Here is a 25,154-nt window from a genome sequence, read left to right on the forward strand (position 1 = left end):
TTAACGCTCCAAGTCAAATTTCAAAAGAAAATGGGAAATATAATCACGTACGTACTATAATGTTAACCCTGGGTTATCTATTGCCATTCGAACGGTAAAGGGTAGCCGCTCTCGTATTAACTAAACGTTCCCTACCTATCTCGCTACCTTATCTCGATACGAAATGTAATAGTGATCGAGAAATTTAGCTTGGGTACTTGTAATGACCAATAATTCCAGCTACGTAAAGCCTTTGGGATATTACAATAGATTTGTTCTTTATTTATCTTGCGGTTACCGGACCAAAATACGTAGGTCAAGTTAATAGGAGCATGCTTCAATGTCAGGGTATAACGCTTACGAATTAATCTGTTCAACTACCTTATTGGCAGTTTTGTACGTTCAAATAAATTGGGGATTATGACAATGAGAAATCCCACCAAAAACATTTTCATGTAAAATGTTACCAAGACGAGCCCATATAACTCGCACTGTCAAAAAGTTATCAGATCTCATGTAGAGCCAATCTTCTAACACTACACGCCCTAACTCTACAAGGCCTAACTTCACAAACTCTACACCTTAGTCAAAATATGTGGCTTGGCCATTTCGCTACATTCACATCGGCGTAAGGTGAAAAATTAATTCACTGTTCATAACTTTTGTGTTATACAATAGTTCTTGTAGTAACGAACGGCCAAGCCACATATTTTGACTAAGGTGTAGAGTTTGTGAAGTTAGGCCTTGTAGAGTTAGGGCGTGTAGTGTTAGAAGATTGGCTCTACATGAGATCTGATAACTTTTTGACAGTGCGAGTTATATGGGCTCGTCTTGGTAACATTTTACATGAAAATGTTTTTGGTGGGATTTCATTTCTTTTTGTAAGTTGTTTGTAACAAAATTTTATATGTCGATTAAACTTTTAATTTTTTTTAACAAACATATATATATATCTAGGGGAACCAAGTTTTAGATTATTAGATTAGACCTCTAGCGTCATCAAAATTTAATTTAAAATTACAGGTCTCATACAAACTCCCATCCCCTAGTTTAAGGGGATGGGGGATGAAAGTTATAAGTTTTAGTTTTAATAATTTTTTTGTTGTTTGTGTGCTAATACTAGCTTACATACAAAATTTCAGCTTTCTAGGGCATTAGGAAATACCATAAGAATTTTGATGATCATCAGTGAGTCAGTGACGAAATAAGCGTTTTTTTAGATATAAATAAAATCTGAAGTATAAAAGCTAATGTCATTAAAACTTAATATGTTCAATAAGTCCGCTATTGACAATATATCCCGAAAATTTTGTTGGTCTAGCATAATCCAAACCCAAGTTATGAGGGTTCAAAAAAACGTCGAAGCGCTTCGAGAAAAGGTAGGTAGTGCCCGTCGCTTGTTCGCTTGGCTCGTCTTGGCGGGGGCACTACCGTGCCCCCAGATTATAGTGTGGATCAATGACGTTGTTCACCTTGAGGTGTTTATAGTTTGTTACCTAACTTGGTTATATGATATTTTGAAAGACATTATTAGATATTCATAACTATGTACGAAATTTTCTTTCTTTCTTTAAATTTGTTTTATCCACTTTTCAACCATTTAACCTATTTGATTAAAGTAGAATATACGTATATTATGTAAATCCTAGAGATGCTACGGTGATGTCGATCAAATTGCTCCTCTGAGAGATCCTTTGTGCGATTTCTTTGTAGCGTGTACACGAGCAGAGGCTCGTCTACATAGAGATGTAGACCAACAATTATGTGTTCCCATAGAAGCAATGACGTCTAGGCAAAGCGCCAAATCAATACCACGGAGGTAGACAGAGCTATAGCTACATGTGCCCACAGCCGCTACGTCACTGTTTGCAGTCAGTCACTACGGCGACGGATTCGATTGGATTATGGATGAAATGATGTATTTTATTGGATAAAGCGGCGTCAATGTACGCTCTAACTTTGTTTTACGTCAATGCAAACGATTCGAACGCGATGTTTTTTTTGTTTTTGTTCAATGCGATTAAAGTACTGCATTGCAGTTGGTCTCTGGGGTTACACGGTCTACACTTGTTCCGTTTGATTTAGCTTTAACTTGTAATTTTCCTTGACTTATTTATAGTCTATGTAGGTGCTGTTCTTCTGAGAATTCCTTTAAATATAACTTGTATCACAACAACAACAATGTTTAACCTTCATTGTTTACGTTTATTTTCGTATTCGAATGAAAATATTTTCTTAGACTGAAATAACTAAGAGTTTTCTAACGCTATTTTAAGAGCGATTTCAACGCTGCAGTTAAGAGCTATGGTGTACATTATCAAATAAATTTGCAATAATGAGTCACACCAGATATATCGTATGAGTCACACCTTCCGTTTTATACGATGTGTATGTATGTAATTAGACATTCAATGCAGTGCTGCGGAACAATAGTGTATGTGGACGGGGTGCATCATCTCGCGGATGTCGGAAGCTTACGTGTATGGCCTGTTATATACAAGAGTAGATGGGCGTATTAACTAAGGATTTAGTATGGAGTCACGGCAAGTGGATACCAGTTAAGAATTTAACCTGGAAAAGCTTAAACAAGTCCACTCCTTCCAAATTGATTTGGTACAGAAAGATAAACGATAAGTTTATTATTTCATGTCTATGAATTATGATCAAAGCGCCGACTTTAATGTCTATGAAATATGATCAAATCGCACGACCAAAACCCAGTACATAATTAATCTAATATCTGGACATTTTGTCATCAATTATATCAATTTGATATTACGTTAAACACCAGTTCATAAACGCTCAGCTATTTGTTATAACATATGTAAGTAACAAATTCCGATTACACAACAATAGAGAACCATGTTTCCAACAATAACTAATTCATAGATAGTCTATACACAGAAATATCTCAATACACATTCATATCTACTGAATAGTGAACGTATTCGATACAATACTTCCGCTAATACTATTAAAGGGATATAACCTATACGTTCCCACGTCGATTGCGTAACGCTTAAGACGTCAGCGCGCTAACACCGAGTGTAGTGTTACATGCTCGCAAATCTTGTAAAATGGAGGTCACTCAGCGGCCCTGAGCTGGGCATACGCGGCCGTGGAGTGACCTAGGCGAGCCAAGGCTTAGCGGATTTAAAGGACACAAAGGAATAACCTCAATTTTGAAGTAAAGAAATGGCATGAAGGGCGGAAGGAGTGACTGATTAAATAATGTTGAAACTGTAAATAAAAATTAAAAATAACAAACCTGATTTGGCCCTTGACTCTGCAATTGTATCGAATAATCACATTGTTTTTTGTGAAAATAAATTTTGGTAATATTATCTACCCAAAAAATAGAGAAATCCTTCGCCTGCTAAGGATTCTGAACTTAGACAGAACAACGTCCTTCAAACTAGCTTATAAAATGTACATAATATTTATTCTACTTCGAACATACAATTACACTAGACAATGATTTATTAGAAAAAGGAAACATATGTCATGCGGCCGCATTACGTTTGCTTGTATGAATATTATTACCTTTTATCCAGGACATAGTGGGTAATGGGTTCAAATGAATCCATCAATCATTGTAACTCTCGGATCAACTATGTAATAATGATTGATCAATAATACATGTATCGTAGTCAATTTTGGGAACTATGAACTGTCCTCTTGGTTATTTTGAAGTCAAAAAGTGTTCTCGTGGTTATAAACTTCTAATGGTTGTGTTTTTTTTGTTACAGGTAATGGTGGTTGTGAATTTGGATACGTCATAATGAGAGAGTAGAAATAAGTATTTTAAATGGTATGGTTTATGTCGTAAGAGATTTACAAAGAGTAATAAAAATATAATCGACTGTTCGTAAACACATAAATATTTGGAAAGGTTACATGAATAAACATAAAGAGGTCTTACATTTTAAAGAAATGAATTTATTTTATAATACATATCACTGTCTCAAAATATAATAAATACATTAAACACACTAAACTAAACCAGTTATCGAAATTTGAGTGCTTAATAAAGAATTAAAGGAGAAGAAGCTGCGAAAGGAGTTTATAGTTCAAAATATGTCTGTTTTGAATAAAAGCAAAATTTTAAAACCACTAGGTACAGAACTTTACATCGACTTTCCTTTTAAGCAAAACTAAAAGTGCACTCCTTTACTAAAATTTCATTAGCGTTTGCTAGAATTTTTAAAAAGGTTAATTTTGTACGCTTTAATGCGACAGGAAAAAGAAAATTAATGGCCTAGTACAAGTTTTGAATAGTTTTTGAGTAGTTGTATTCTAAGGTCACGAGTTACACATACATTCATTGCATTCATATATTGAAATCTTCAGAAAACCTGTTTAAGAAATATGCAGTTCTTTTCGTTCAACGAAAGTAAAGTTCTAATGTACATGTTATATTAGATTAGGCTGGATACAAATTTATTACTATACTATTAATTCAAATATAAGTAAGCGTAAGCTACGTGTTACAGCTAGATTATAATTAAAGTTAAAATATCTGAAAATGCCTGAAAATTAGCTAGGAATTTATGTAAGTATTAATATTTTTAAGTAAATATTCGAAATTTAAGTAGCAAAAGAATGAATAATGATCTCGAAAGAATCTTGCTAATTGTTGAAGAGAGAAATGAAATGAATATAATAGAAATGAATACCTATAATTGCGCAACAGGAACACCTTTTTTAAAGGAGAAAATTATGCACGGACGATACTGAATGCCGATTTTCAGAAGTGTTTCAGAATTCACTGAAAATGGAAGAATTTACTAATGTTAGAACAAAATGTAATTGGGCGTAAATAGGTGTTCTTGTTATGAGAATCTTGGGGTTGTAAGGGTTGTAACAATGTAATAGGTACCTATTGTGTGATATTGTCCGTCACAAGTTACATATATGTATCTAATTTACATTTAGTTTACTTGAAAGACTTGTGGGCCTTGCCAAAAAAGCAAACAATTTAGAATTTGCGTAGGTAAATATATAGTTCAATCACAATAAATTATTTCTCATTAAATCGGCTTAAGTTGACATGACACAGATTTTTTATATGGTGCTGCGTAAAGACCACCAGAAAGATTTCTCGTATATTTTATTTAATCCTTAACTAACTTTTGTTTTTTTTCCTTCATTACTTTAGAACACTTTGGATTCATTAATTCAAAAGAGTTACTTAGGTACTGAGTTATCTTTACCCAGTTACGTTGTTAATTCCCATTAAGCTATAATAAGTGCCCCATAAACACAGATTGCACCAACAGTGCGCACTCGACAAATATCCGCAGGTATTCGTATTATTTCAGGCCATAATTAAATTCCGTTCGCAAACTTGGTCCGAACGCGTTCACTCGGAAAATTAATATAAATTCTTATACTGCGGCGTTTGTTCTAAGTTCTAACGTTCGCTGGACAAGTGTGTCCCAGTTTTAAAGATCGTTTAATGTTAGTTATATATTTATTTATTCAGCAGTGTTTATTTATTCAAGGTAAGAACATAACACGATAGTACAATGAATAGATTTTAGCGCCAAAGGTTAAAGTTGGCATTGTATAAGTGCATAGCTAGGTATGTTTATAAACAATTTATTTAGATAAATAAATAATTTTTGACTAAACTAATTAGAATAAAACATAATAATGTAAGCAAGTTTCACTAATCAAAATAGTAATAATTTTTGACCTTCTACAACCTTATATTTACATTTTTATTTATTCTTTGTAGTATAATAAGTTACATAAGGAAAATCCGTCAAAAATTCTCAACTCCTGTTTCTCATTTTTATAAAAGTATCTGAATAAGACAGCTCATTAGTATCGTTAAATGTTGGCCGTAAAAAATAATGTTGTCTCAACGAATTTGAACTTCAAATAAAGTATTATTTATCATTGACCCGTAAAACTAATTTTGTGACCCGTGCTCTCGATAAACTCGCTAATTATTTAAACGTTAGATAACACTAATATATCAATTAAATAAAAAGGTAAATTATTACTTCGGATTGTTTCCTATCTTAGTCTTATTTTTTCTATGTCTTTATTAATATTCATATTTGCAACATCTGCAGGTGTATCTTTATGTATGTTAATAACGTCTCTGCTAACATTGAATACATTAATATGAAATTTGATACACAAAATATATGATATGATATTACTACTTTTACACGGTTGTAGGTGGACATTTATTCTATTGATGTTATAAACGAACCGTTTTAGAATTTCTATACGTTTAGATAGAATCTACAAAGCCTTTGTTTACAAGTAATCAGCAGCCCATAGTTTGACGTAGCTCCGTGTTCACAGCTCCTGTTTACATCAGCCGGGTGACAGATTGAAGTCATTATCAGGGGATAATTACTATTTTATAGCGAACTGATGTTACGCGGGAGTCTGCTTAACTCGCTCGCCGGATTCATTTATCTTAATTATGCCGCGTGCTTTGCTCGCTGTTATTTGGCGGGCCTGAAAGTTTCCTTGAAACGTAATTGAATGTGTATTTTTAGATTTAAGTTGTAAAGCTAATAAGGTAAAGATGGTATTTGTTATAAATTAAACATCTTTCCTTGATACAGATTAATATGCTTTATGATCTACTTTGTACATAGTATAACACAGCTAAATTCACTCAACATGCTAAATTACACATCATGTCTAAATAATACTATCTGTCCAATATAAGCTATCTAAGCTCAATCTAAATAGCTCGTAGCAGAAGGGTCAACAAACCCGTCTGCCGTAGTGCAACTCGCGAGCGTCAGCCGTGCAGCCAATGTTTCGACTGTAGTGCGGCGTGCACTGCAGACGTCACACTTCAGTGTGCAACGAGGCGGGATCACTTGATGCCGCTATAGAGTTGTATTGAAACAGGTACCTACCACCTGCGAACGTAACTGTTCCATTTGAGCTCGACGATCGATTACGGCGGGGTGAAGCTTGTTATTTATAATGAATGATGAAAGAATATCTTCAATTCAAAAACTGTCAATTTTGAATTCGATACGCTATTGCTTTTGCTGTCGTCAATATTACGTGGTTTTATATCGTCTAATCGAGGGCGGTTCCAGCGCGAGCCAGCCTGTTCCGCCCCGAGCCGCCGCGGCGCCTGTGACGTCATCGCTCCCCTCACGCGGTAACGCGACCCTCTTGTTTACCTCCAAGTTACACACGGCCATACAAACGATGCACATTTGTATAGCTCTCGTGTACCCACTAACTTTACTTTGAATGAGCGATGATGTGACAGCGTTGCGGTCGACGTACAGAAAACTCATTTTGAGTGGACGGCGTTGAGGAGGGCCATCATATAGCCTGATGGCTCTTGCGATTAGTCGCCTACAGTTTGATTAATGCCTTTTCGTGACGTGTAAAAAGAAGTTTTAAATTTTTTTTTATATCAAAATATAATATTTAGCTACTTGGTGTGACTTTTCATCAGTTATTAATTTGAAGTTGGCGTCATCTTATTTCTATTTCTATCTGCTCCTCGTAATAAATGCAAACAGACTGAAGTAAATGACTTAGCGAAACAATGTTAAATTAAGTTTGTCTTAATTAATACATTTTGTCATTGCTCTGAACATTCGTGAAGACTTCACTTGAAAGTTTGGTAGCTCGAGTTTTGATAGTTGGAATTTAACCAACTTTAACAATTCTCGCAGTTTCCATTATTTGTATGCGAGTGGCGTACAATGTTATGTCTTTCAAGTGTCTGTTTCATTTTTAGTATAATATTTGAAATAACAATAAAAGCTTTGCTAGAATTATTAATATTTTGAGAAAAAAATTTGTTCACGTGGTCCTTATTTCATTATTTTACTTCTACATTAAACGGTGAAATTTTTCTATTTAGCAGAACAAAAAGGTAACTACTCTGAAATATAAGTGACACATTCATAATTGCCCTAATATTTGAACAAAAACACTCGATATTTTCTTACCGCTCTTAAGCTTTCTCAAGAGTAAACAATAATATCAGTCCTTCCATCGAGAGCTAAGCTTTCATATTATTATTTCTCTTATGTGCCTCCCGAATTGTTTCTTACTAAATTATGGATTAACGTGATGAATGATGAGTCTCTAAGCGTTCCTAATCAGCAATCGGCCGGTATTATCGTCTAGCTATCACGTACACAGGTCTTTGACATAGCCAATGCCGCGTTTAAGATTCTCCCCGCGTCCACTGCTATACAGTATAGAGGATAGAGGAGTGACCGCCCTGCCAGCGATACGACCAATTTGTACTGAAAGCGAGAGTGTTCATAGAATAGTTTATTTGAATCGAGTTCGGGGAAGGTTTAGAGATGAATGTAACACGTACACAGATGAATGAATTCGATACAAAGATTTTGGCTTGCTATTTCTGTATGAGCTATATTATACGAGTATTCGTTTAGGGAAATTGATACCTACGCGTATTGATGCGTGTCCCGAAAGTTGTATTCATAAATATGTAGCGTATTCCTCGTTCTGAAACTAAACTGCCTAGATTTGGTTTGTTCCATAATTTATCGATTATGACCAAACAATGTATAAATAGACGCACAGTGGATACTTTTTAACGGTGCGGTAATTTCTAGACTGACTTTGCTATTTGCTTTTGATTACTCTGCCTTTTGAACGGTCAAGTACTTCGGTAAACCCTCGTGAAAAGTTCACTGTTCCTAATTGATTTTACGAGCGGAAAGTGAAAAGGAGTCTGCGCAATTGGAGGGAGAACAACAAAGTTTTGTTAAATACAAACACGAGCCGTTTTGAGAAGAGCCGAAATTCAATTACAGTTCGCTATAGTCAATTTGGACTCATTCACTGATGTAGAATCTTCTAGACGTTTCGATAAGGTAGGGATGTAGCTCAAATACGTTATTATACGCTGTAAGGTCGCCCTCAGACATGGTAATCTTCAGAGGGGAGCGATATTACGCCGCGACGCATAACTTCGCTTGTGTGACGGCGTAATGCGCTGTGAAAACTGTGGATTATTACGTTTAGGTACGGTGGTATTGAGCATACCTCTATATCGGAAAAATAAATTCGCATAGTAACTAATAATACGCTGAAATTATTTGGTACTGCCCAGTTTCAATCAATATACAAACGTGACACTAAAATAAATGCACTGTTCTATTTATTCACTTACTAAATAAATACTATCAATGAATACTAAAACCACAATAAACGCCTGCGGTGAAAAGCGTTTAATTTTACTTTTAAATTCACCTAAAAGCTCGTGAAACGAGATACGCATTCGAGAGGAAAGTTATCTTCAAAGGAATAATGAATTTTTAGTAAGCAATCATATTTTATTCTCGGAGTGGGTATATTTCGATTGTATAAAACCGCAATGATGGCTAACAATTTGAAGTAGGAGGAATAAGGTGGATTATTCGGCCGTATTTAGCATTTATACGGCGCAGTCGGGGCTCGGGCCGATGGCCAATTGAATTTATGGCGTTACGGAATAAATTCGTCCACCGTCCGTAGATAAATCTAATTCCACGGTTTTGTCGGCGCAATTTTATCATGTTGTTTATGAATCAAATTTGCCGAGCCGTTGTGTTCTTTGCGTCTCCGTTTTATATTGCTTTCTCTGTAAAGCTTTTAAGCGACTTTGAAATGAGAAAAAGGAACGGTGCCGAGGTGTTGACTTCGAAGATTGTGAAATTGAAAATTAGGCCTTTACTTTATAAGATAAATGATTCGGATCTTTTAAAAAATCTGCTTAAGATACATTAAATACATTTACGATCTTTTGACTAATAAATCTGAAAATAGTTTAAATTTGCTTTGGTACAAATGTACCAAACGGTCTATACAATTAAAGCTTCAGGTTTACATTAACTTGAAACCAGCTTCTCTAATCTCAAAATAACTTTGAAACTAAAGCTACAAAATTGTAAATTATTAACAACGGAAAAGAGTCAAATGTTCGTATTGATACGACGGGCGAATTGATCTAGACACGCGGCAGCGTGTCAAGCCGAGTTCAAGCGAAGAGAACTGGCGAGCAGCAGCCGTGTGTATATTTACACGAACCATTTCGAGCCACTTTTCACCCCCTTATAACTCGAAAACTATTTAAGTTATATAAACCAAATTTGGTACATATCAAGAGGACCTCAAGATAAACAAGAACCTTAAATTTCATAAATACAGATTAAACAGTTGCGTAGATATTAATATCCAAAAATCGCAATTTTTAAGACTGACTGACTTATAGACATATACAAAACCTAACCCACTTCCAGATAACCTAGAAAGTTCAAATTTTGTAATCAACTAGGTAATAGTGAGTGTACAAAGGAAAAAATCAGAAAATACTGAATTTATCTGTATTTAATTTTTTTTTAATGACATAAATTTTGTTTGTATGGAAAAATGGAAAAGTTTAAAAAAAAAGAAAATAGTATATTCACCTTACTAGTCTTAAAAAATAGATCAAAACTAATCAGTGGCCGAAAAAAATTTTGAAATCCATCAATAAATGACTGAGATATAGATTATTGAAGTTTACATATTTTAGGACGAAACATCTGTAGATTCGAAGCGCCTCTGACATCACACTCACTCGCGCTAGTATCGCTAGGGCGGATTACTTCGATTGCATGATTTCTTTATTCAAAACTGTTATTAAACGTAAAATAAAAGAAAATTGTAATAAAAATATTGCCTTTATTGCTCATACAGTTTAAAATAATATATAATTTTACATATTCACATTTATTTATTCTTTATTTATGAGTGTTTAGTTTAGTTTTAATTTCAGTGTAAATAAATAAATAAATAAATAAAATCTTTATTTTGCTTTAAACATGGTACCTATTCAATGGTGATACAATTATATTAATAAAGCACAAACATGTTTAGCCAATACAAGCATGCAAAAATAATTACCATAAATGGTGTAATGGAAGAAGGCTTCGTCGAAGGTCGAAATGATTTAATTTGCGTAATATTAATATGAGTGAAACATCTTTAGGCGCGTTTAGAGTAAAATTTCAAGATCGCGTCATGGCAATACCGTAACGTCATGGAGTAAGGCGACGATTCTTCTACAATCTACAACGATCTTTGCATCTTGGTAATAGTGTGTGTACAAATTCACGCTGGATGTTTAGAAAATCATGTAATCTTTTAAACAGAAAACGAGTTTAAAAAATTGCAGATAATAACGGGGCAATGTGCGCTGACATTCATAACATACAAGAAAATATAGAAAATAATACTAAACAAACCATACAGAGAAACCGCAAGAAAAAAAAAATCGTATATAAAAAGTATTATATTTATAAAGTAAATCAAATTTGCAGAGTAATTTTCTGTACAAAAAGTAATGATATCCCACCAAAAACATAAATGTAAAAATTGGAGCCGAGTTCAATCGTTGACTTAATTTGCCAAAAAAAGAAATGAGATCTAAATGTGTGCCAAGTTCTGCAGATAGTCCAGAAATTTATTTACAAAGATGTATTAAGTTCTTAGGTTGACTGAAAACTCAATTGTTTTATTTTCCCTTAGAGAACAATGTTTATTCCAAAATATAACTTTTTTAATTTGAATAATATAATTATTTTCACAAAGCAAACAACTAATGACCTATTGAACCCCATAATTTGATGAGGCTAGTTTTACATACTGTTTATATTTTGTGAGGTTCTAAAAACTAGCCTCATCAAATTATGGGGTTCAATAGGTCATTAGTTGTTTGCTTTGTGAAAATAATTATATTATTCAAATTAAAAAAGTTATATTTTGGAATAAACATTGTTCTCTAAGGGAAAATAAAACAAAATAAAACAATTGAGTTTTCAGTCAACCTAAGAACTTAATACATCTTTGTAAATAAATTTCTGGACTATCTGCAGAACTTGGCACACATTTAGATCTCATTTCTTTTTTTGGCAAATTAAGTCAACGATTGAACTCGGCTCCAATTTTTACATTTATGTTTTTGGTGGGATTAAAGAATCTACTACGTACATCTGGAACGCATAGACCCATCATTTGGTTCGCAGTTGGTTTATATGAACGTTTGCTTTTATTGGAGATCTGGAAGTGGACGCAGATGTCTCATTTGATATTACTGTGTGCTGAGTTTAGGTCAGTAGGTTGCTTTTATTGAAAAGTTGTAAAGTTGATTTGTATATGATCAATTTTTATTTGGTGTTGTATGTGCGTACCTACTGTCACTACTGTGAACAAAGATAAGCATATAATAGCAACAAGTGTATATATCGTTATACGTTACACGTTAGATACGGAAATTCGTATTAATATTTACATTAATTAATAATTACCTACTATTTGAGATTAACGTGGAAATATATTTTAAATGAAATTGATAAATAATCTGACCGCTTTTTGTACACGATTAAATTTTAAAGCATTTTCATTTGATAACAAATGAAAATGGTTCGCTGACTTCGCGGAGTGTAACTGTGTTTACACGTTAATATAAATATTTGTATATCATTAACATACTTATTTAAATGTAAATCTGACGTGCGTTTGTACGCAAATATTGTATTGTTTATATGTTTTACTGCGGTTCAATGAATGGTTATCTTCGTTAAGATAAAAAACAATGGTATTGACTAAATAAATTACATTCACTTCACCTCCTATTTACTTTGACGGAGATGAAGTAGATATCCCTGGGAAATTACCTACCTCGCTTCGATATACGCAACGACCATAACTTTCTCGTTATCTTCGGATAATATGATCCGTTTCTGTTTCATCTTCGTATCCGTATATTCACGTTTGCCAAATTATGCGCGTAACCTCATGAATTTATCGCAAAAAGTTTTGGAGATAAAATCTCTCCGTATAGTCTTCTTTCGCCTATAGACGTACTTCAAACTTTATATAGGCTTTACGTAGTTACTTTGCATTTTATTGTACGTTCGCTACGTTATTGTTGAACGTTCATTTGAAGTAGTTATTACAGTACTGAAACAGGGCAATTACCTCACTGGAGAATGGAGATGTGTCGCTCCCAAAGCTTTTCTTTTACGTGTCGTATTAACTTTAACGCTGGCCGTATAGTAGACACTTTCATTTTAAAGCAGTGCTATAAATCTTCGTTCATTCATCCATTTCATTCGGGGCGAAAGTGTGTTTAGAAAATGTATGAAATTTTCCTTGAATTCCTATGAATCTTGTTTGGTTGTCATTAAAAAAAGAGTTTAAATATGCCGGTATGTTAAGTGAAATCTAACGTATCTTTTCCTTTCTATAGTAGCTGATATTTGTAAACTGTTTCATTCTGGGATAAAAATGTATGTTTTAAACTATCGATTTCACAAGTGGTAAAACATTACAAAAATTATATCAATAAATTTTCATCAGGTTAAGACAGCTTTTAGAATGCTAATGGTGCACCATAAGTCTGTTTAATTCAAGAACGATGAGATATCATTAAATGGTTGTTTGTGTCATCGCTTTGCAATTCCATAACACGAATAAGCAATGCTTTATATTATATGCTGGCTGCAGTCCAACTTTTCTATACACTGCAAAGCCTTCCGGCGTGCTGTCGCCGCGTCGCAGCGCACTATTTAAACCTTTGTTGGGTCGCGGGCAATCAGCTGCTTTGTGCTGCTAACTTGGTGCCTTTCCTTGGCGTAAATATACCCATATTTGCACAAGATTGCAAACAGCATTCGAACGTTTGTTTGTACTGTGGTATAGTATACAAAGTAACGGAAAGAAACATTTTAAAAGAGGGTAGAAAATACGCAGTAACATAATTGAAAATGAAAATCATATTTTAGTACATACAATTAATAACTAAATAGTGAATATGCGAGTTGGATAAACGTAATGGAATCGGCCGGTTCAGCACGCAGCCTTCAGGTGGCACTTTGGGGGATTAGATCGGACACTAAGGCGTGGCTACACGACCTCGCCTTAAATACCTTTACCCGGATAATGCCGAGGATATAAAGGGTTGACGTTTCGATACGCTCTACGCAGAATTGTTTGTTGTTTTGTGAGGATAGTGTATACTTAGGCTAATGCGATAATAGTTAGGCAGGTGTCTATTGTAACTACTACGCATTTTGATATATCTACTGTTTAATAAAGGTTTTCTTTTTACATTGGATACGGATAGTTTTGAACAAGAAATGTGTATAACTAGCGTATCTATTCGTGTCTCAGAATGATTATGAATCCAATTCTATTGTTTGTGACACGCAAATATTAATAAATAAATAAAATAAAATATTGAGTGTGTACTTTTGTTTGCGATGTTTGTTGTTAAGAGAGTTATTTTCGTGCAATATCTACATTGTGTAGGTACTGTGTTGGATTGTTTAACAGAAGTAGAATGTGTTAGTGGATAATTTAAAAACATTTTTTTCTTCTAAATTGATATTGAAGAAAGATTGAACAATTATAATTCTGCAATGTTATATCATGTCTTATGGCTTATTGTAAGGTTCATGAAAAGCCTAAACTGTAAGAGTCAAATAAAAAGCACTAATTAAAAGATCTTGTTAACACTATTGCATATTTGAATCTAAGAATGGCCACTTTATATGCAATATTGTAAGCGTATCGCCTTAAAACTGTCATTCCTAGGTATTTATTGCTTTTTAAACAAGAAAATAAACGTCGAAACGATGTATTGCGAACAGCGAGAATATAAGAGAGAACAATATTAAGTTTTGGCACGCCTCCTATTTAAATAACTATGTAGTGGATGAGTTGTTTACTATGCGGTTCACTGAAAAATCTGACGTCGGTCGAGTTAGTTTTAATATCTGAGTTTTGATGTATAAATGTAAAAAATTGTAGGTATGTATTTGCTGTGGACAAAATAATATACACATTTATTAATAAAGTGAATTCACATGAAAATTACATATCATAATGAAAATATGCATTCCCTTTATGCGGATAAAATATGAATTGCTAGGTATTAATTATAATGATATTCATTAGTGGATCAGCTAGATATCATTTTCAGTAATTATTCTGTTAATCTAAAATATTAAAATTTAATTATAGGTGAAACTAACCATACGTAAATCACAATAAATTATTAATGTTCAGCTGGTACCTACTCGAGTTAAAAGTGAAGAAAAAAGAAGCCTAATAAAATGAAGCATACCGTTCAAGATAGACGCGGCGCAATTTATCAAAGAAAACGTCGACGGAGCAGAATTGGGAAAATGCAATTGGCGAAGACGCTTCAGATATTAATTGCACGATTTAAACCGAATTACACCCTTCAGTGGGCAATTGGAGTATTTATTTTTGTCTTAATATTGTTTATGTTTTCGGTTGATAGCAAATTATTGTGCATTGTTATTTTAATTGATCGTGTTTCTGATATAATAGATGATGACGTCTTATACTTCTTAGCTCTATAACTTTGTTGTATGTTTCGAGCCTTTTATCAAACTTTTATATATTTTTGACAAATAATTGTTCCGTGAATTGCCTACTGTAGAACGTTAAGGTAACAAAATCCGTTGTTATTGTTCAGATATAGGTAGATATTATGTTGAGTTATTATCGAGTAAAAAAAATAAAAGTCTAAAAAATAAAATTGCTTTCCCTTACTCTTATAATAAATTAAAACGGACATGCCCTAAAATACATAATTGAAACGCGACTTCTAAGAAATAAATGGCATGTAGACAAATGTAGATAAATGCCGCAAATAAGGCATTGACCTCTTGTTTCCAAACATAACATTAATCTGATTTGCGCAATGTTATTACCGGCGAATGTTTTTATATTCTATTTGCTTCGGTTATTTATTAGGGAATATTGGCAAAAAGGATGAGGTGTTTTTGTTATAGTCTATCGAGTTTCGGGGCTTTTTGCACGCATATTTGTGGCGCGATTTTGTAGGATTCTTTATATTCTCACTATCACAGAGGAGTGCGAAACATGGTCGTGAACGTTATTTGGTGGGTGAGTGATATAAAACCTTTGAAATATGATAGACAGGAAAGTATCTACCTTTACCACGTATTTCACAAAAATACCTAACTCACAAATTCTTAGACACATATTTAACGCCTGTTTAAAAACAAACAGTAACTAAATCAATTTTAATAACCATTTCAAAATGTTCTCCAACATTGTATATCTATTTGATGAGCTTAACCTTAACTAACCCTTGCTAGTGTTTTAAATTGTCCTTAATGCTTTTCAATCGATTTAAAAAAAATAAGGTTCTCAATTCTATTTTTTTATTTTAATTTAGGTTTGTTGCCTCAGAACTACCGACCTGGTGAACCGATTTTGATAAATCTGATCTAGTTTTGACAATTTGAAAGCGGTTATTAGTTAAAAAGGAACTATCGATTGTGAAAGATTACTGGACCGATTTTTAAAAAATTCTTTCACCATTCGAAAGCGTTATCCACGAGTAATATAGGCTATATATTATCACGCTAAGACCAACAGGAGCGGAGCCACGCGGGTGAACCGCGCGGCACAGCTAGTATATTATTATAGGCATAAGATACATACGCCATTCAATGGGTTTAAACTTTGAAATCGGGTTGAAATTAATATGAATTGCAATGCGAGAACATTTGAATACCTAAATCGAAATGTTCATGAAGTAATTCATATTAATACTTCGATAAACCGCATGAATTACACTGATGAAGTATTTGCTAAATATACATTTCAAAAGTAATATATTCATCTATACATATAATAAATCTGTAGAAGGGTCAATTCTGTACATTGAAAATATTGAAAAAATAAATACCAGGGGGTGTTACTGGATCGATACCAAACCCAAATATGTGATTAAAAAAATTTTTGTCTGTCTGTCTGTCTGTCTGTCTGTATGTATGTGAAGGCATCACGTGAAAACTAGCGGTTCGATTTCGATAAAACTTGGTATAATTATACCTTATTATCCTGGGCGTAAAATAGGATACTTTTTATCCTGGAAAAATACGTAGAAAAAAATTAATCTTAATTTTTCTGTTTTATCCATAGACGTTGTTCCGTAGAACCGCGAACACACGTTGCGTATTATTATAGGCCTAGCCGTATTTGGGAATTGGGTCCAATAGATATTTATAAGATGTTATTGTCAGAGGTAGGTACCTACTTTAAATGGAGAAATAAACCATCCACGCGAAGACCGACATCCGCGCGGACGGAGTCGCGGGCGGAAGCTAGTGTGTAATAATGTTTAAGTTTAACAACGTTTTCGGATGTGTTGTACAATTTCTACCCTTTATGTGTAGGTATTTATATCTTACTAGCCTTCCCGCGGCTTCACCCGCGTTTTCAAAGAAAAATCCGCATATTTTCCGTTCCCATAGGATTTCCGGGATAAAACCTATCCTATGTCCCGGGGTAAAAAGTAGCCTATGTCCTTTCGGGTATCAAAATATCTCTAGACATAATTTCATGCAAATTGGTTCAGTAGTTAAGGCGTGGTTGAGTAACAGACAGACAGAGTTACTTTCGCATTTATAATATTAATAAGTATGGTCACCTTTAGAAATACAAGCTTTATTTTTATATGGGCGTCGTTGTTGCTGTTTGTGGAACGCAGTAGACAGACTAATTAAAACTTACGACCATTAGCGCACTTTAATTATACAAGACTACTCGTCGCGTCAAATATTTGGAAAAGCAGCAAGGTTAATGTGGATATTATGAAATACCTGAATTTTAATTTGGCTATTAATATCTATCAATTAATTATTTATTTCGTAATAAGGTACAATGTTTTCCTCTTATTTTTAAAGGAACAAATAAATTTACGAACATCTTTTTGGGGATTATAGTAATAAAAAGAGCGTTTGTGACGAGCACAGGTGTCAGAAGTGAAAATTCTTGGTCAAGATTCAAAAATACCAAAACCATTGCCTTACTCCAACCTTACTCCATGACGTGAAGGTATTGCTATGATGCGACATTGAAATTTAACTCTCAACATGCCTTAAAAAGTTTCAATTATAAAAAGTCGTCTAAAATACTTAACTTTCAGAATTTAGCTATTTTAGCTATTTTGTAATAATATTTTTTTGTTTGTTTCAATTCCAGAAAGCAACCAAAGACGTTCGCATTCGACCACTGTTTCTACTCGCTCGACCCTGGGCTGAGCAACTACGCGTCACAGAAGACTGTGTTCGAATGCCTCGGCCGAGACATCCTGGACAATGCTTTCGAAGGGTACAACGCGTGTATCTTCGCGTACGGACAGACGGGTATGTTTAGCTTTGAATGAAATAAAAATGTATTTTACAAGAAATAGATACAGTTTAATGTGCAGACCCTGAACCTCGAACTAGTGGTAAACTGTGTTTCGAAGGCTCTATAACTATAACTATTCAGTAAATAACAATGACTCGTAAAATTGTAAACATATTTCTTACGATAAATATTTTTGATTTGAACTATTTATATGCTTCGTCTTAAATTGAACAAATTAAATGCTAAAATCTTCCTCTATAACCACTATACATAGTAAAAAAGGCAGCAATAATATCCGTTGCGTAGATCTGAAGATCTAAGCATAGCGTACAGAACGTCCCGAGAAACAGTTGGAAACCACTTCTATTTTTTACTATGTAGAGATTGCGTTGAGGCGATTATATAATGCCCCATTTGGAAACGTACCGAAAGTGTGACAACTGCTCAATGTTGCGTCCGTAGACAGACTACGGTTCTGCGGTTTTGTAGACCATTGACAATTTTGTCGCCATTATTTGTAACTGTTTCGCGGTGACTGAGTGCTGGAGCATGAATCGAGTGATTAGGTTAATAAATGTAACTTTCATTAGTGGAGCTTAGGTAACTTTCAGCGTTTTGGTTCAGCAGTGTGCTTGGTTCTTTATTACAAGTGCGCTTGGTTCTTTACATTATTCAACAACTTTTACATGAATAGTATTTTTGTGTATATTAGTAGGTTAGTTTGTGAATTCATTGTTCAGGACGTTAAACATAATCTCCTTTTAGATACTTATTTTCCATTTTCAGTTGAAAAATAGTAGGTCAGTATTTCGTGCTTGAAACAAAGAAAATATAGTCTTAATTTATTTAGCAGCCAGTGCTAAGGATAGATAACACGAAACTGAATGGTTGGCTTTCATTATCAATTCATAAGTCGGTACGAGGCTACGATACAAGACTTGTATTTGAGCCACCATTGTTTATATCTAAGAGGCGGTTTCGAGATTTACGCCCGACAATGTCGCTTCTGTAATTTTAATCTTGTTTATAGCTTGCCGCGGAAAATTCCTTTGTTTTTTACTTGGAATTTTTTGATGTTTCGGCGTAGTAATGCGTTTTGTAAAGGCGGTGTAGAGTTGCGTGGAGCCGGGCGTGATAATCCTGAATTCAGTTTTTGAAGTGAAAACTTCTTTAGCGGCGTTGGGTATAAAATCTTAAACTCGCGTCAGGACACGTGACCTGATCGAAAAAGCGTAAGATGGATGGATATCAAACATGCTCAACGTTAATAATCAAGTTTTCACTTCTGCCGGCACTCCCGGAGTGCAACCCGTCTTTTTTTTACGATTTTTTGGTGAATGATGTCAGTACTCGTAATATTATTTTGGTAATTAAAAGTCTCTATTTTAAAAAGACCTTCTATAGTTGCTCTACTATTATACCTAAAATGAAAATCTTCCTAATGTAAACCTAAACATCGATATGTATATTTAATATTTATGATGACAAAGTTTACTCGATAATTACCTACTCAAATAGGTTCTAGTTTAAATAGAACCTCTAGACTGATATTTTTTATGATTTATTTTTAAACAACACTTAAAATGTTCCTATATTTACATTTTATTTATGCAGGAGTCTAATTACGGCAGGCTGGCGCTTAATGTGTCCGTCCCGCTCGATAAGGCAGCACGTGCTGTGAAGACAAGGATTTAGATAACGTTAGACTGGATAAACCTTATTGTTCTAGGTCGTAGGTATGTGGTGACAGTTCGAGTATAGAAAATGTTTATCTATTTGGTGCAGATTTTTCCGATGACAAGGTTTTGTCACTACTTTTGTTGATACGTTCTTTTGTGCCATAAACGACTCGAAATATTAATTAAAATTATTTGGTATATCTTGTATATCTATATTTGGAACTGAATTTGTTTTTTTTTAAATAATTATCTTAAAACAATAATGAGGCGCGCCTATTAAAACAGGAAAAGAAGCGCAAAACACAATCTTCAAAAACTGCTCTTAAACTTCTTAGTAACTATCTAGTATACTTTATATCTATGTATCGCCTTACCATTCACATGAGACGTTTGTATTCTAAACTTGTATTGTTAAACATGCTTTAAAGAGACCTAGTCGGTGCCGCATTGGGACTTATGCATAGAATATTTAAAGTTGAATTATAGTTTCGATGGCTTTATTTGTATAAACGTGTAATTATGAAATACTTATCCAGTAGAAATTTTTCCTAAAGTGGATGACATGCATCGAGTTATAATATTACTTTTTACTGCATTTCTAATATGTGAAAAATTTACAGCCATTGTAGCCGTCGTAAAGATTGTTTTGTTTCAGAATTTTCCCTAATTCTAAACAAAGCTCAATAAAGCCTAGACTCAACGGGCATTACCGTCTAAACAGAGCGCAAGTATCGCTAACGTTTCCATACGTCGGTAATAATTTCTCGTGCAAATCCTAAGAGATTTTAATAACACCCCGAGTTTACGTTTTCGCCACCGTTCCCTTGATACATTAGACGCAAATTGGTTTTCTTCGCAGGGAAATGTGGGAACACCAAGCGCTTTGCGTACTCTTGGGGTATCTTTATGAATGAACGTTGGAGACGATAAGAGCCCGCTATCGTTTGGTATAAATAACGTAATGATGATGTGTTGAAGATATTACTCGTTAGTGTGTTTTGTAGAAATAATGTCGCGTAGTATTTTTGTGTAGATATTGTATCGTCCAAGTCATTGTGCTGATGCTTAAACTGGTTTTTAATTATGTGTTAAAAATTTAGAATGTTTTGTTATTAAAAAAAAAATGTAAATAGTGGGCGTTGAGGATGATGTAATTACCTACCTAAGTGTGATAATATCCTATTACCTATTATAATAATACTAGCTTACCGCCCGCGGCTTCGCCCGCTTTCTCTTAAACGATTTGAAATTTAAACTATCCTATCTCTCAAGTTGGATCGAACTGCACATGGTGTGCGAATTTCATTATAATCGGTTATGTGGTTTAGGAGTCCATTGAAGACAAACATTGTGACACGAGATTTATATATATTAAGATAAGAAAGATAGATATTTTCGATGTCATAATATCATATCATATATTTACAAACATTCGTTCTTGTTACAAAATGTGTTTCCAGGTATTGAATAGGATTTATTAAAGCCGTTACACCTTTATCACGTGTCAGAAAATTGGTGTTATATTTCGAACTGAAAACGGCTTCAGCGAATTTTATTAATGCGCTTTCGTCGGAAGATAAAATGAGTGAATGCAAACAACGTCTGTCGAAATATTCCAAGATTGTTTATTTTTCATTCCTACTATCTAATGAAAAATAAACAATAGCTGCCAGAGCACGTTTCGTTGATTGAGAATTAACAAGTTTTTTCGAAAATAATTCGCTTTCCTCTGTTAGTACAAAGGGGAAAAAATTAATAGCGATTTGTGTTCAACGTCGGCCGTTATTCCATCGCAGTGAGTTGCATGAATGAGGCAGGCGTCGTGTTAAATCACTTTTCTTTTCATTCAAAACTATGAGCGCTGTTGTTTCTAGTTTGAACGTTTTTTGTGTGCAATGTGCATTATTCTATGTTCATTTTTATTTCTAACAGTTGACTCTTTCTGTCTTTAAATACACACTTATAGATAGAAAGAGTCGTTTTAATATGAACGGTTGAATGTGTTATTATTAACTGTAGTTTTTACTTTTAAAAATATGAATGCACAATATAGTTATTATAACTAATTATTATGTAAGAGCTCAGAAAGTAGTCTAGAGCAATCTTGTTTACGTTTTTAAATAATAAATCACAATCAAAAATCAAAGGAAAGTTTAAAATGTTTTGTCCATAGAAAATACAAAGAAATAAACTGGTAGGTATGTATTATTTTTAGTGTAGGTAATATGACGAAGACGGAGGGTTTGTAAGAAAATATAAAGTAACAACGTACTTTTCACCGAAAGGCCATACAAAAGGTAACCTTATTCAAACTTCGTTGAGTTAAGAAAATCTTATATTCTTCAATGGATCGCCTTTGGAATAAACTTTAATAAAAGCTTTGTTTATGTTTCTTACAACCCTCTTCACGAAATTTAGATAAAATAATAAAAGGCCTGTTCATATATAATTCTGTAGGTATATTTAATTTATTATTTCGTGTATTATGTACGCAGGTATTAACTTTATGTTTTACTAGAAATTTTAATTATCACTTCTTTTTTCAATAAGGTTTCCGCCGGAATTCAATAACTGTAATAAAAATAGGATAATTCAACTAAAGTGTAATTATAGATCACAGTAATAAAATGCAAAATAAATTGCTCATAAAATAAATATATGTTACTTTCGATAGCCGATCTCCTTTGACCATAAACGGCCATTATCCCGTAAGGGCATCGTCTACATGACTTTCGATATGGGACTATACTGAATGAACACTATCAAAGATCATCGGAATTTATTCTGCCGCATTTAAATCTGAGAAAGTGTACTTACAGCATTATAAAACTAAGTAGGTTTTGTTCCGTGGCTCCGCCCGCGTATTTGAAGGAAATTTTCACATAAGAACGAGATGATAACCGGGGCAAGAATAGCTTATGCATTTATGCAACTATCTAGCCTTAACTATCCAGACACATAAGTCGTATCATTACATATTTACATCTAAGTATTCGTTGTGACCTGAAAGAAAGACAAATAAACTAACGGATGAGGGTATTTTAATAGACGTTTATCGCGAGTGCATTCCCGTGTTCTTAGCGCTAACTGGAGACTTGAAACCGTCAGCTCAATATCAATTTGGCGGATTGTCTTTGGATTTTGTATTACTGAGGGAATTTGAACTTGGAGTACTTGAAAGTGCATATTATGGAACGAAGGAGTTAGAATGCGGTAGATGAATGCTATCGAATTTAATACGAATAAAATAGGAAACTAGAATGTGAGAATCCCGTTAAGGCTTCCAAGAAATTATGTTTGAAAAATAGGTTTAAAACACTTTACCTTTTGTGTTTTAACGCGCAAGTGAAATATTTACCGTTTGATGATTGTATTCCGAGAAAAATATCTAGCACAGACAGGACCTGAAACTTTAGAAGTTACAATAAAGCCAGTTTGTAAGATAAAATATGATTTAACAAGATGAAGACAGTCTACGAGTTTAGAAAAATATATTTCGCAAGCTCATTAATTCCGCTCAGTTTCTTAGCATTATTATATTGAGACGGCTACACTCCTTTTGATGTACAGTCGCTTTTGCCAGTAACTATAAAGTAAAAGAACTCCTTTGTCTCGCAGTGGCACAAGACGTCTCTGGGTGAATAAAGATAAGAATTATTTGCGTTTTAGCTGACGTTTTCACGTAATGACTGAGTGAAGTTCATAGAATATGCAATGAGGAATGGCATTATTAGCGTTGTGAGCTATTTGATTTATACTGGATGGAATAACTGGCTAATTTTTATTGAAAATTGTCGGGAATATTTAAAAGATAAACTGTTTAACTAATTTATAACGTAGGTGTTGGTGATCTTATCTCTTATTTATTTCAATGGATCGTTTCTTAAAAATAAAATAACATTTTTATACTAGCTGTAAGACTTTAAAGTACCTATACAGTAGACGTTACCTACAAAGATCATATGGGTTCAAAACCCTGATACAAAGAATTTTACTTTAAAAGATCTCGGTCTAATTAACTTAAATCATAATTCTTCACTGTCCAGTTTTAATTAATAACAAAATGTGTATATAATATAAAACTGCATACACCGCATAATATAATAGATTAATGGCTCCGAGAAAAAGTTGAACAGTGAAATATTACTCTGAGCCACTATCTGTTACATGATTAATTTACTCCTCCGTGGAGAGGAGTAGATTGTCATAGTGTGAACGCTTAAGGCCGTGTACGCGGTCCGTGCGCTGTTTGTCTCAAATATGTGATTTTTCAAACCAGATTGTCCATCAACCACTTATCTTACAAACATATGAATTACTAATAATTTTAGGAAATTTTATTGTCTATATAGTTAGTTAAGAGTTTTTTTCAATTAATACAGTATTTGTGAATACCATCAAGATAACTGAGCCGATGATTACTTGATTTCGCTTTTAGTGTCAATTTCGAAGCTAAAAATATCTGAAATCGCTGACAGATCTAACACACAATTTTTTTAACTAACTGCAAAAATCCTTATTAAAATAGTTAGTTAAAAGATTTTTTTATTTTGGACTCCTAACTTACGAAATTAAAATCCGAACAATGTGAATTTTTTTAGAAATTATAGTCGACAAAATGATTATTTTCACCAAGATATTTGACTTAGTTTAATATAATTTTTACATATTGCAATAAAAGAACGTCTTACTTATAAGATAAAATTTAAAAAATCAACTAAGGTACCTCTATTATTTTTCTACAATTTTTTTTAAAGTACTATAAAACACTGCGCGCGACCCGATTAAAATCAGTCGGCAGCGAGCCTTTCCAGAGAGAGGACATGTTGCTCGGCGCTCTCCTGTGGACTTATGCTGTTCATAGTAAAAGGATAGCGCAAGCCGCGATCTATCGTAATAGATCGCGGAGATTTTGACTTGCGTTAAATTGAATAAGCCCTCTTAAGTCGAGTGGTTTGTTCTAAGCTTTTGTGATGCATCTCTTGTCTGTTTTAGGGGCTTTTCTTTCTGGAATATCGATAGTTTTCATTGAAGGATCATAGGATTTGGGATATATGAATATGTTGTTTACTTCTATATTTATTTGTCGAGTCTTTTTGAAATCATGTTGGTATTTGTTAGCTTTATCGGTAGTAAAATATCTCAAGCTTTTTACTGTATTGCAATTTGCAGCGTTAATCTCGATTGAACTTCCAAATCTTAATTAAATCGCGATTTACTTTGATTTTAGATTCCTTTAACCAACGTTTTTATTTTTTTATCGTTTTCCCAAAGAATTTGGAAAATTTTCAA

The 25,154-nt window shown here is 33.7% G+C and overlaps 1 protein-coding gene across 14 annotated transcripts in view; it reads left to right on the forward strand.

Moving 5' to 3' along the window:
• The window catches only part of LOC123694173 (kinesin-like protein KIF13A), a 112,754-nt gene that overhangs the window by 32,149 nt on the left and 55,451 nt on the right, over positions 1 to 25,154 (forward strand). For all 14 annotated transcript variants that reach the window (XM_045639520.1, XM_045639552.1, XM_045639544.1 and 11 more), the window contains exon 3: positions 18,034 to 18,197. In XM_045639520.1, coding sequence (XP_045495476.1) covers positions 18,034 to 18,197 — 164 coding nt within the window. The remainder of the gene's footprint in view (positions 1 to 18,033; positions 18,198 to 25,154) is intronic.

This window comes from Colias croceus, chromosome 1, assembly GCF_905220415.1.
Source record: "Colias croceus chromosome 1, ilColCroc2.1".
In the NCBI taxonomy this organism is placed as follows: domain Eukaryota; kingdom Metazoa; phylum Arthropoda; class Insecta; order Lepidoptera; family Pieridae; genus Colias; species Colias croceus.